Source organism: Diospyros lotus, chromosome 4 (assembly GCF_014633365.1).
Source record: "Diospyros lotus cultivar Yz01 chromosome 4, ASM1463336v1, whole genome shotgun sequence".
Classification (NCBI taxonomy): Eukaryota; Viridiplantae; Streptophyta; class Magnoliopsida; order Ericales; family Ebenaceae; genus Diospyros; species Diospyros lotus.
Window position 1 is genome coordinate 17,337,288 of NC_068341.1, and position 12,955 is coordinate 17,350,242.

General features: G+C 35.7%; 1 protein-coding gene across 1 annotated transcript in view; it reads right to left on the bottom strand.

Annotated features, from left to right (window-relative positions):
- The window catches only part of LOC127798927 (exocyst complex component SEC6), a 105,566-nt gene that overhangs the window by 65,741 nt on the left and 26,870 nt on the right, over positions 1 to 12,955 (bottom strand). Inside the window, exon 7 of the mRNA XM_052332579.1 lies at positions 7,581 to 7,673. Within this exon, the coding sequence (XP_052188539.1) occupies positions 7,581 to 7,673 (93 nt within the window). The remainder of the gene's footprint in view (positions 1 to 7,580; positions 7,674 to 12,955) is intronic.

Sequence of the window (12,955 nt, forward strand, 5' to 3'; positions counted from 1 at the left end):
AGATAGAGATAACTGACAGATTTAATGATAAAGGATAATCTGATCTCTATCTTAAGAATTCTTTATGAATTCAGCTATATCTTTTTATTAAATTGAGGTAGATAAATAAAATAATGATATTGCCTACCACCCAATGTAACTAAATAAAATAAATCTTGTTAATACATGTACACCAACTATGTGATGGAACATGACCATATCAATTATCGTCTCATTGCCATCTCATAAACTTTCCATGTGAAAAAAGTGTTGGAACTTTATCTCATCATTCCCTCACTAGAAGGTGCATCCGGCATAAAATTTTGCAACATTGTTCTTTTGCATGAATTTGAATTGTCAACGTGACTTTTAAAAGTCAATTAACATTATGAATGCCATGTCACAGTCCCTAACTAGGTTAAGAGAAGGTGCAGTTGATGATGATGATGATGATGATGATGATGATGATAATGGTGACATATAAACGACAAGATGGATTAGAAGAAGAGATTAAGACAATATTGCCAGAGGATTTAGAGGGGCTATTGAGGAATAACTAGAGGAGAGAAAATCATTACAGGTGTGTCAGGATCGGAGGGGAACATGGGCCGGGGGGGCAAATTTGTATTCTACTTCCTAGGATTGTAACAGTAGGTGGTTAAGATTGTTGTATTGTAACAAGAGGCCAGTAAGGCTACCAGATGGCGGGTAGGAGGTTGTAGGAAACTGTTAACAAGGTTCAAAAGGTGTAACAACCAAGCGGTTAAAGATTGTAACCACCAAAGGGTGGTAGGAAGAGGGCTACATAAGGCTCCCAATTCAAAAAAGACATCTATGGAACTTCATAACAAAACTAATATTCTGTTTTGCCTTCCAATTCTCTCTCTCACAACTCATTGTCATCTATCTTTCTCTGTCTCTCGTTCTCCCCCCTCTTTTCCCTTCCTTCCTAGCCCTAATTCCTCACAAGAGGAGAAATTTCCTTGTCAAGACAGAGGCCCTGACAAGGTGGTGACTTAAATAGTCATGTGCGTAGAAAAGTAAATGGGTATAGAGATGTTCATGAAGGTTAAGGCTTAGGAGAGAAGAGGGGGGGGGGGGGGGGGGGGGCTGTAAAGTTATTTGGATTTTGTCACACATGAGCTCATTATAGCTAATATCATATTCGCGAAGTGGGATGAACATTTGGTCACAAAAAAAAAAAAAAAATAGCTTATCAACTATCCCAGTAGACTACTTTCTTATGAGACAAAAAGGATCACTTATTTCTAAAGATTATGAAGTTATATCAAATGGGTGCCTAACCACTCTATATAGGTTTACAGTCCTGGGCATTCATATCAAAAAAGTAGGTGAGAAAGAATGACAAAAAGACTGTTGAGAGTTCATATTAGTTTGATTGTATTAGGTGCTGTATATATTAGCTATACCTTGTACCTAGCTTAGAAAACTTGTACATAGCAGTTACAATGTTTAGTATAAATACATGTAACTGTAGCTTAATAGAATTGAATCAGTTTTCCCCTCCAATCCCACTTTTCCCTCTCTTCTTTTCTCTCAGTTTTGTATATCATTTCACATGGTACCAGAGCCATCGAGAGGTTAATCTGGAGAATTGGAGCAGATTTGATGTAATTAAACCATCAAAGCTCGTCTAGGAGATAGCTGTGTTCTATATCCTATTGGTTTGAGGATTTTGTCAACCATCGCATGGAGATCTGGTGTGATCTGATTTCTGGATCTGGCGATCTGCTGTTCTAGAGTTCCTGAAGCTGCAATCTAGTGTTCTGGAACCCCTGAAGCTGCAATCTGGTGTTCAGGTGCTGTCTTGTTGTGTCATTTGTCGAAACTAGGGTTTATACAACATGTCTGGTTCAGAGGTAATCTCCAATCATCTGAACTGAATGCAGGTTCTAAACTGGAAGGAACTAGACTTGAGGATGATCTTGATGTGCCTATTGCTATAAGGGAGTAAGGTCTTGCACCAAACATCCTATCTTGAACTATCTTACTTATGCTAAGATATCTCCAAAGCATAGGACATTCACTGCATCAGTTGATGAGGTAAAAATCCCTACAAATATCCAGCAAGCCTTGGAGAATCATAAGTGGAAAGAGGCTGAATTAGAGGAAATGAAGGCCTTGGTTGACAATCAAACTTGGGACATTGTGGAGCTACCTAAAGGCAAGAAAATAGTTGACTGCAAGTTGATATTTACAGTAATGTACGATGCTGATGGCAAAATTAACAGGTACAAAGCAAGGTTGGTTGCATAGGGTTTTACTCAAATGTATGGAATAGATTATGAAGAGACTTTAGCCCCTATAGCTAAGTTGAATTCCATTAGAGTATTATTGTCTATGGCTGCAAATTTGGATTGGGAACTTCACAATTAAACATACAAAATGCTTTCTTGAATGGAAGTTTGGAAGAAGAAGTTTACATGTGAATATCTCCTGGTTTTGAATCAACTAGAAAACTAAATAAAGCATGCAAACTAAAAAGGCCTTTTATGGTCTAAAGCAGTCACCCAAGGCATGGTTTACAAAATTTAGTGCAACTATGAAGAAGCTTGGTTATCAACAAGGGCAAGCTGATCACACTTTATTTACAAAGCAAATGGAAAATGGAAAATCTATTCTAATCATATATGTGGATGACATGATTCTTATAGGTGATGATGTTGCAAGAATTCAACAACTAAAAGAGTGTCTACAAGTTGAGTTTAAAGTTAAAGACCTTGAAACACTTAAATACTTCCTTGGCATGGAAGTAGCAAGGAGTAAAGAAGGTATTTCTATAACTCAAAAGGAAATATATTTTAAACCTTCTCACTAAAACAGGAAAAATAGGCTACAGACCTGTAAGTACTCATTTGGAACAAAATTGGAAATCAAGGAGCACAGAAACTGATTATCTTGTGGACAAGGTGAGATAGCAAAGATTGGTAGGTAAACTGGTCTATCTATCTCTAACAAGACTAGATATTGCATTTAGTGTGAGTGTTGTAAATTAATATATGCATGCTCCTACACGAAGGCATCTAGATGCAATAAATCATATTCTCAAATGTCTCAAGCATACACCAGGAAAGGGTCTATTGTTCAAAAAATGTGACAACCAAGAAATTGAATGTTATACTGATGCAAATCGGATCGGAGTTGTAGAAGACAGTAAATCTACTTTAGGATACTACACTAAGTTATGGGGAAGCATAGTTACTTGGAGGAGTAAAAAGCAGTCAATAGTAGCTAAAAGCAGTGTCAAAGCAAAGTATAGAGCAATTGCCCAAGGTATAGGTGAATTAATCTGGTTGGAAAGATTGCTACATGACTTAAAGATATCGTGGGATAGACCTATGAAGCTATACAGTGACATCAAATTAGCCATTAGTATAGTTCACAATCCAATTCAGCATGATAGAATGATGCATATAAGAATTGATAAACACTTCACCAAGACTGAAATTGAAAAAGGAACAGTTATCCTCTCATACATCCCAACTCAAGATCAAGAGGCTGATATTCTAACTAAAACTATGTCCAAGCCATGTTTCGAGATATTAGTTAGCAAGTTGGGAATGATTGATATCTATTCACCAGTTTGAAGGGGGGTGTTGGAATATCAAGAAAATTGATAAGAGTTGGAAATCAAAATTCTAAATATTTCTCTTCTGGATGAGACTAAGTGATAAGGTGGTTGGAGATAAGAAAAGATTACAAAGATTAGATTGATAAAGAGATAAGGTTCCTAAGAAAAAGAGGGCGGTTGATTACAAGTGATAATTCCAACTTCAATTGATAAACTTTATCTTTTAAAAAAATTCAAAAAAAATTCCTATTTTTTAGATGTTGTAGAAGAATTCTAGTATATATATCCAATTTGTAAGTTCAAAAAAATTGAACAAGGTTTCCATTCAATCAAGTAAGCCCTTTACATGCTTGAGTAATCATCTTTTTTGTTCTGTTCAATAACAAAGGATCGATCAAATTAATTTTGATTCAAGTACCACTATAAAATGCACAACCTAACATAACAAACCAATTAAGCCTACCCTCTCCATACCATAACATTACCAAATTAACATACCTCACACCTATTCTAGTACCACAACTTGGATCGTACATTCCTGTTAACTAAGTTTTGGTCACACAATCACTTGTTTGTGCTAATAAAGCACAATGTGGCCATTAATATTGAGGTTTACTATTTGTGCCCATAAGTTTTGCACATCATCAACTTTGTTGTTTATATTATTTATTGGTGCTATAAAAACACATTATGGCCTTTCAAAATTTCATAACTTGTAACCATAGGTGGTGGGTCATTTTTCGACTTTTGCAAACTACTTTCACTGCTTGCCAAGTAACATGGTTTTGCTAATTGAAGTTTACATAAAGTTGTAGTAAGAGTTACAAATCAACTTATTTCTAGAAAATATTTGTTTAGACATCTCAAATCAATTGTTCAAAAAGAAAGGGATATTTTTTAGAATATTACTCACAAAATCAAGAAATGATAGTTAAACTAAACAAATGAATCCAACATTTTAAATAATTGTAAAATGCCTTTAAAACTAAAAGGTAAGTTTATCAAATGACTATAAGACTATTTTTGTTATATGGCTTAAAATGTAGGGCAATTAACTACCAACATATAGAAAATACAAATGTAACTAAGAAGAGGATGTTATAATGAGTGTGTAGAAACAAAACTATACAAAATAAAATGAGGATGTTATGAGAAAAGGCAGAATTAGAAATAAAATCAAAGTGGTGCCTATTAAAGATAAGATGTGTGAGTAGCAATTAAAATTGTTTGTGTTGAAATAACGCACAGCTCTCTCTATGACACTCGCACTTAGGATCTTAGACTAACAAACCAAGAATCACTCAGAATACAAGAACAGAATCCGGAAACACACAATACAAAAGATTAAGAAACGAAACAATAAGCAACCACACACACAAGACACCAGATTTTATCCTGGTTCAGTCTTCTAATGAAGACCTACATCCAGACTCTCTTGAGGCGCCATTTTCCACTATCTTTGAAGAACAAGAGGATTACATACACTAACACTCTCCCACAACCTTATACCCAGAACTGTATAGAGTTTCCTTACCCAAGATTACAAAAATATCCTGTCTTTACTCTCAAGTATAACCTTGCACATACTCCTCTCTATTTCTCGTTACAAGACAGAACAACAGAATAGCTAGAATGCCTCTCTCCCGGCCTCTATTTATAACCCATAGAGGCAGTAACTTGCAAACAAAATAAGCCAATAGTTACAACCAACTAACCGAACTAAACCACTAACTAACCCTTCTAGAAGCAAGCCTTCTAGAATAACACAAGTGACACTCAAATGCAACAAACTAATTTACAACAAAAAATCCTCCTGAGATAATCTAAGAGCTAATATAATACAAGTGATTACAACAATTTGGATATATGAGAAGGAAACCAGTAGATGTATTGGCGAGGTGACCAGATGGAGCTGAAAGAAATTTGGAGTAGAAGAGATAGAGGTAGAGCAAGACTGACGAAAACTTGGTGGAAAACCCTCACACTTAACATGGAACACAATGGCCTCATAGAAGATATTTCCATACATAAAGATAGTTGGAGGACTACAATTTATGTAAAACTAGTTGTCAAAGGCATGCCTAGGTGTGCACCTCTTCGACACTACAACAAGGCACCAAAGTGTGTGTCTTATGCTTTTCATATCATAGCTTTGGTTGGCTTGAATATGGTTGTTCTATTTTACACTCTTATTGTTGTTTCTATGCACCTCTTCTGAACTAAGGTGAGGCACCATCCAAAGGAGCTTGCCGAGGTGCTTACCTCATGCAATGGCACAAGGTGCACACCTCATCCAAAGGAGCTCGTTATTTTACACTCACTGAAATTTGAAACAATGCTTCTTGTTGATGTTCCAGATTTCTAGTACTTTGTTGATGTTAAAAGTAAAAATAATAAGATAAAAGATGAAATTGAAATTAACCCTCTATCTGTTAGCTTAATCTTTTTTATTAGATGGTGGTTAACAATCTAATATGGTATCAAAGCGGATAAAGGTCATAAATTCAAACCTCATCACTAACCCTAAATAGTTGCATGTGTTTAAACCAATTATACAATAAGGCTTGGCCGCATGTGAGGAGACATATTAAGAGTAAAAATAATAATATAAAAAATAAACTTAACCCTCTATTTACTAGTTTAAGATTTTAGATGACATGGTAGTTAACAATTCAATAGTTAAATTAATATCAATTGTCATTATAGCATTGGTTATTTGTCATTCATGATTTTATGAGTTTACGTTTACCTCTTTACAGATATATGTTGAAATAATGGAATATAAATATTTTATACACATTTTGAATAAATGTGCAACTCGAGGTCTATGAAATGAGCGCTTGTGCGTTGCATCTTGGTTCCAAGCACTTTTTGCACCTTAGTGGACCTTGTGCCTTGATAACTATGAGATGAACCTACCTAGTTTCTGTTGTTGTTGTGTTGTATTGTGGAAGCAATGTTGATCAAAGTAGTGTTTGGAAATTGAGTATGGTGCTATGCTTACTAATATTAAAAGCAACTAGTAAGTGTTCAGTTAACATCTTATTGATGTGTTGTAGATATACAAATGACTAAAAAAGACTTAAATAAGCATTTTAAACAAAGTGGGGAACATAGAAAATGGTCTTTTAATATGTTTCTAAGTAAAAGTTGTTGTACTTAGCTAGGAAGAAAGGGGTCCCTTACTGTTGCTTAAAAGCAGTTGAATCTACTTTTTTTTAAAAAGCAATTGTGCTTTAAAAGCAAAGTTGTGCTTTACCAAACACTACTTTCCTAAAAGTTTTGGGAAAAAAATTGTCAATACCAAACAGGCTCTAAGTCTTGCAATCATTGTTGTCATTGTGGTTTATATTCATAATCAAATTGAAGATTGGTTACATATTTTTATTTTAACTTTTAATATCTCAATCCAATGTGCTTGGCTTTTGACCAATTAAAAAGAAAAAACAAAAAAAAAACAAAAAAGTGGATGAGATGAGAAATTGAAGCATATATACAAGATATGCATTTCTCTTTGATCCGTGCTCATTCCAAGGGTGAATGTGAGTAATTTAACTAAAAGATAAAGATTGGTGATAAAAGGATAAATAATAACCATCTGTATCTTTAGAATAACACAAATCCAGTTACTCTTTCACCAAATTAAGATGAGCTAGCTGTGTTGTTCTCTATCAAGAGGCACCAAAAATCAAATACTAAATAAAATGGTACAAGTCCCAATTTGATCAATTATTTGAATTGCCTCCATGCATCCACACAATTTAGATATCATAGAGCATATGGAAGGGCTTCAATCAATGATTCATTTTTATGTAAAGGTCCATATGTTTCTACCTGAATAGAAAAAGAAAGAGGGACTTCAGACAAATTGTTCTGGTTGAGCAAAAGCATCAGATGTGAAGTTTACTCTTAGATTTAAAAAAATGTGCAAAACAATCAAAAGTCATTATTCAGATGCAAGAACTTCAGAACAAAATTTCAAAAATTCTCCAGACCAAATCAAGCATACCTTTCTTTAGAGAGTTTGTAGAAGTTGGACATATGAACCCACAACGTCTTCTCAAATGTCTCCCAGGAACGATCTACATCTTCAAAATATTCTCTGAAATGTTCCACATTTTAAATCCAACATAAATATGTCATCAACCTTTCAGGATAGAACAATATTATCAACATATTAAATTAACATCTTCTGAACATTTTATCATCATTATCATCTGATAATTTTTAGGCTATCATGTGGAGAAAAGTTAGCTACTGCCTTCAAATTCCCAAACCACTGAAATCTTGTTCGGTTTTGCATTGAGAAATTTGTCTAGAAGGTTAAAAGAATAGGAGATCCCTCGAGTGAATGGAAGCGGCTGGAAATTCTAAGTTAGGAAGAGGCTAGCTTAGGAGTTTTATTATAAGGGTTAGTTTAGTCTTTGTGTAGGCTAAAAAATAAAGTCTTGTAATTACTATAAATAGAAGGCTTAGAGTGAGGCAGTCAGTCATAACAAATGATCATTCTTTGTCTCTGACTGCAAGTGATATTGTTGTAAAAGAGAGGAAAGACTTTGTGAGAAGGAGAGTTCTTCGTAATCTCAGTGTGTGCAGTGTACTCGTGTGATAGAGGATAGGAATCTTATACCGTTTTCACCGGATTTCTAGTAGAATTGCTCTCGGACTTGTGGCTGGATGTAGGGCTGTTTTTGCAGCCTGAACCAGGATATATTGTGAGCCTCTTGTATTGGTTTGGCTGCATCTTTTTCATTCTTTTCTTTGATCAATTATGTTCTTGTATTACAGTTGCATATTTTCTGTTGTTGGTTTGATTTCGAGTGAGGAGTGAGCGAGAATTGGCAGTAGAAAGCATTAATTGAGTTATCAAAAGCACTTCTAATCTTAACAAATTGGTATCAGAGCCAAAAACTCTTTCAAGTACTGCCAAGAACCCTAGAAATCACTAGTCGTAATCTCTGTCATGGCTTCCACACCCTCTTCCGCTAGATATGACATAGAGAAATTTGATGGTTCTAATGATTTCGGTCTATGGAAAATTAAAATGAGGGCGTTGTTGGGAAACTTGGGATTAGAAGAAGCCTTAGAGGCAGATAAGAAATTACTCGAGAGTGCCACTGAAGAACAGAAAAAGGATCTTAGTGAGCGTAGAAAAGAAATCAACAAAAGGGCTTATAATACTCTAACTCTAAGTTTAGGAGATAAAGTTCTTAGGGAAGTTTCAAGGATGGAAATGGCTGAGGCTTTATGGTCTAAATTAGAGTCTTTACATGACAAAAACTCTGTCACTTAGGCAGTATTTAAAGACAATTTTTTACATTTAAAATGCAAGAAGAGCAGAAACTACAACATCACGTAAATGAATTTAATAAACTATGTATTGACTTAGAAAACATAGATATTAACTATGATGAGGAAGATAAAGCCCTTGTATTATTGCATTCTTTGCCAAGGACATATGAAACCTTTGTTGATATATTAAAGCATGGTAGGGAAAAATTATCCCTAGAAGATGTTTTCGGGGCATTGAACTCTAAGGAGTTGCAGTAGAAATTAGAAGGGAAAGGTTCAGTCGGGGATGTCCTAACTGCTACAAGTAGGACCGAAAAGAGAGAGTTTAAGTCTAGGGAGAAGTCTAGGTCCAAGTCTAAGAATGGTAGGAAACAAATTAAATGTTATCACTGCCATGAACAGAGTCATATTATGAAATCTACCCTAAGAGAAAGAATGAATTTAATGAAAAATTAAATTTTGAAATTTCATCCTCCCTATATGAGTATGACTATGATAGTGCATATGCATTGGTTGCATCTTGCCTAGGGGGTGTTTGTTAACCAAGATAAGAGGGAGAAAATGTCATATATGGAAAGCATTCCGGATGTTTGGCATTTTTAACATGTTTGTTAAACTTATCTAACCATCTCCAAAAAAGCCCTCACGTAACCTCTTATCTCTCTCTTTCAAGATAAATTTATCTAACCTCCTCTCTCAAATAAATTTATCTGACATTTTGCATATAAGCCTCAATTACCTATAAACCCCTTGTAGGATAGTTAATGTCATTTAATACATTTTAAAATTTTAAATTTATTAAAAGAACTTATTCATTTAAGTCTTATAATTAATATTATTTAATACATTTTTAAATTGTCATATGTTTTTGACAATTTTTAGAATTTAATTGACATTATTCTTTTCACCGATTTTTAAAATTTAAATTTCTCTATATATATATATATATTTTATTAACTAATACAATTCCTTTCACCAATTTTGGCCATTTTTAATTATCTAGGTGGAATTATTATAATTCCAACAATAATTATTTCTTCTTTTCAACTCTTTTTAAATCTATTTTTAAGCATGGATTTAAAAAATAAAACATTATTTTTATTTTTTTGACAATTCATATTAATCATAAATACTATTTTAATCATAAATTTGTTGTTAATGTTAACAAACAATTTTGAATGAATTTGGTAATAGGGATATTTTGGTTAAAAAAAACTCTTATCTTAGTACTTATCATGTTGGATTATGAGGATATCCAAGATTAAAGCAATGGAGATTTGGTTAGGATTAATTCCTAATTTAGAATTAGAATCTTATATATATATCTTCCCTTCCTTCGTTATTGCTGATTATCTGTCCTTTCCTTTCTTGTATCTTTCCTTTTGTTGTTGTATTTTCTCTCTATAAGAGAGTTGTTTGTGTTCATAGTTTTGATATGAAATATATTTAAGTTTCTCCTAGAGTTTTTATATGGTATCAGAGCCTAATAGGCTGATACACTAAAACCCTAGTGCCTTCATTGCATCAGCCGCCACCTCTTCATTGGGTTCCTCTTCACCATCGGTCTTAACCTATTAAGAGTGCCTTCAGTGCACTGTCTAGCCACCAGCTCCATCACTGTCATTGAGGTCGCCACTATCAGATCGGCTGACCACCGAAGACCCACCGCTGTTGGATCCTTCACGGGCCGTCACGCGCCACTGCCCAATTCGTCTCCGACCACACGCGTCAGCGCGTGCGCCACCCTCTCGCCTCCAGCTTCTCCAGATCAGCCCTCCGACATTTTTCTCTCTCATCCCTGGTGTTCAACTTACCTTCATCGCATCCGACCTCATCCTCTCCATTTGGAACAGCCATGTCCGAACCTTCAAGCGTGACTCCAAATCTGAAAACTAGAGAATTAACTCCAATGGTTCAATCAATGGAAGCCGGAACTAGATCAGGGATTGGAGAGCTGCCCAGAATCCACCAATCCTACCAATTAGATGGTAAGAATTATTTACAATGGGCCCAACTGGTACAAACATTCCTCAAGGGTAAAGGAAAAAACAGCCATTTGATTTCAGCTCCTCCAAAACGAACAGATCCTGCACTTCCAGCATGGGAGGTAGAAGATGCTCAAATCATGTCATAGCTTTGGAATACCATGCAACCCGAGGTAAGTAAAAACTACATGTTCTTGGGTTCGGCTAGAGAGATTTGGGAAACTATACGGCAGACTTATTCCAAAATTCATGATGCATCAATTATATTTGAGGTTAAAACTAAACTTAGTAGCACTAAACAAGGGGGATGAGTGTTACTGAATACTATAATAGGATGCGTGGCTTATGGCTAGAGTTAGACCATTATCAAAATATTAAAATGGTATGCAGTGCTGATGCTGCAACTCTTAGTCAAATATTTGAAAGAGATAGAGTGGTTGAGTTCCTAGCAGGCCTCAATTCAGAGTTTGATCAAGTTCGGGTGCAAATCTTAGGGAGAGAAAAGCTTCCAGCTCTCCATGAGGTTTTCGCTATGGTTAGAAGTGAGGAGAATCGAAGGACAGCAATGCTTCATGGAGCTGGAACAGAAAGATCAGCCATGATCTCCAATCGAAGGGCTGCTGTAGTGACTGAAACTGGTTTAGAAAAATCAGCCATGGTGTCCAACAAAGGAGGTGGATCAAGGATGAAAGCAGGAAGGGGAGAATTTCAGTCTCGGGCTGCAAATAAGGAGGCACTATGGTGCACCTTTTGCAATAAACCAAGACATACTAGAGAGACTTGCTTCAAGCTCCATGGAAAGGAAGTGGTTTTAAATCGTTTGGGAAGTTTTAAAAATCTGGCAGCCAAGAATCAGGCATATATATGCAGCAAGGGTCAAGAAGAAGAGGTATTAACTACCCAAAGTGAGCCTGCTCTAGGTGCTGATTTTTTAAACACTGAAGAGATCTCTAAGTTGAAGCTGTTCCTCAAGACCTTACAAGATGGTACATGCTCTCTTGCACACAAAGACTCCTCAGGTAACTCTGCCTTCATTCAGCATTTTTTCCAGCCTTTAAAACTGATAAACAGGATGTATGGATTCTAGATACTGGGGCCACTGATCACATGACACCCCATTCCCATGTTTTTTATGCCTACCACTCTCTTTCCACCTCTAAACAAATCACAATAGCCAATGGAACATTTGTTCCAATTTTAGGCCAGGGTACAGTAACTCTAAACTCTCATTTTTCCCTCAACATGTTCTTCATGTACCTAGTTTATCAGCCAATCTTATCTCTATTCACCAACTAACCAAAGATTTGACTTGTCGGGCTATTTTTCCCCCTCATTTGTGTGAATTTCGGGCCATGACAACAGGGAAGATGATTAGTGTGCTAGAGAATGCAATGGGCTGTACTACCTGATGAGGGAAGACTCTTATCCTACAAAGAAACAGCTTCCAACTGCTGCCTACTCATCTCAATCAACCTCCAATTATAGGGATGTATGGCTGCAACCTACCGATTGGGTCATCCTCCTTTCACTCTATTAAAATCCATGTTTCCTACATTGTTTGCATCTTTAAATCCTAGTCTTTTTCATTGTGATGTTTGTGTTCTGTCTAAGCATCATCATGTGTCCTATCCTCCTAACAATAAAATCTCATCTACACCATTTACTTTGATTCACTCAGATGTGTGGGGACCATCTAAAATCTCTAATTGTTCTGGGGCTCGTTGGTTTATCTCTTTCATTGATGATTGTACCCGTATGACTTGGGTTTTTCTCTTAAAAGATAAGGCCACCATTAGTTCAGTTCTTTCCACTTTTTGTAAAATAATTGCAACTCAGTTTGGTTCACCTATCAAACGATTAAGAACTGATAATGCGAGGGATTATTTTAATCATCACTTGCATCAATATTTCCAACAAGAAGGAATAATCCATGAATCCTCTTGTGTTGATACCCCCCAACAAAATGGGGTAGCTGAAAGGAAGATGAGACACCTCCTTAATGTGGCTCGATCTCTTCTTCATCATCAAAATGTTCCTAAATCTTTCTGGGGGGAAGCAGTCCTTACAGCGGCCTATCTCATTAATCTAGTCCCTACCAAGTTGCTAC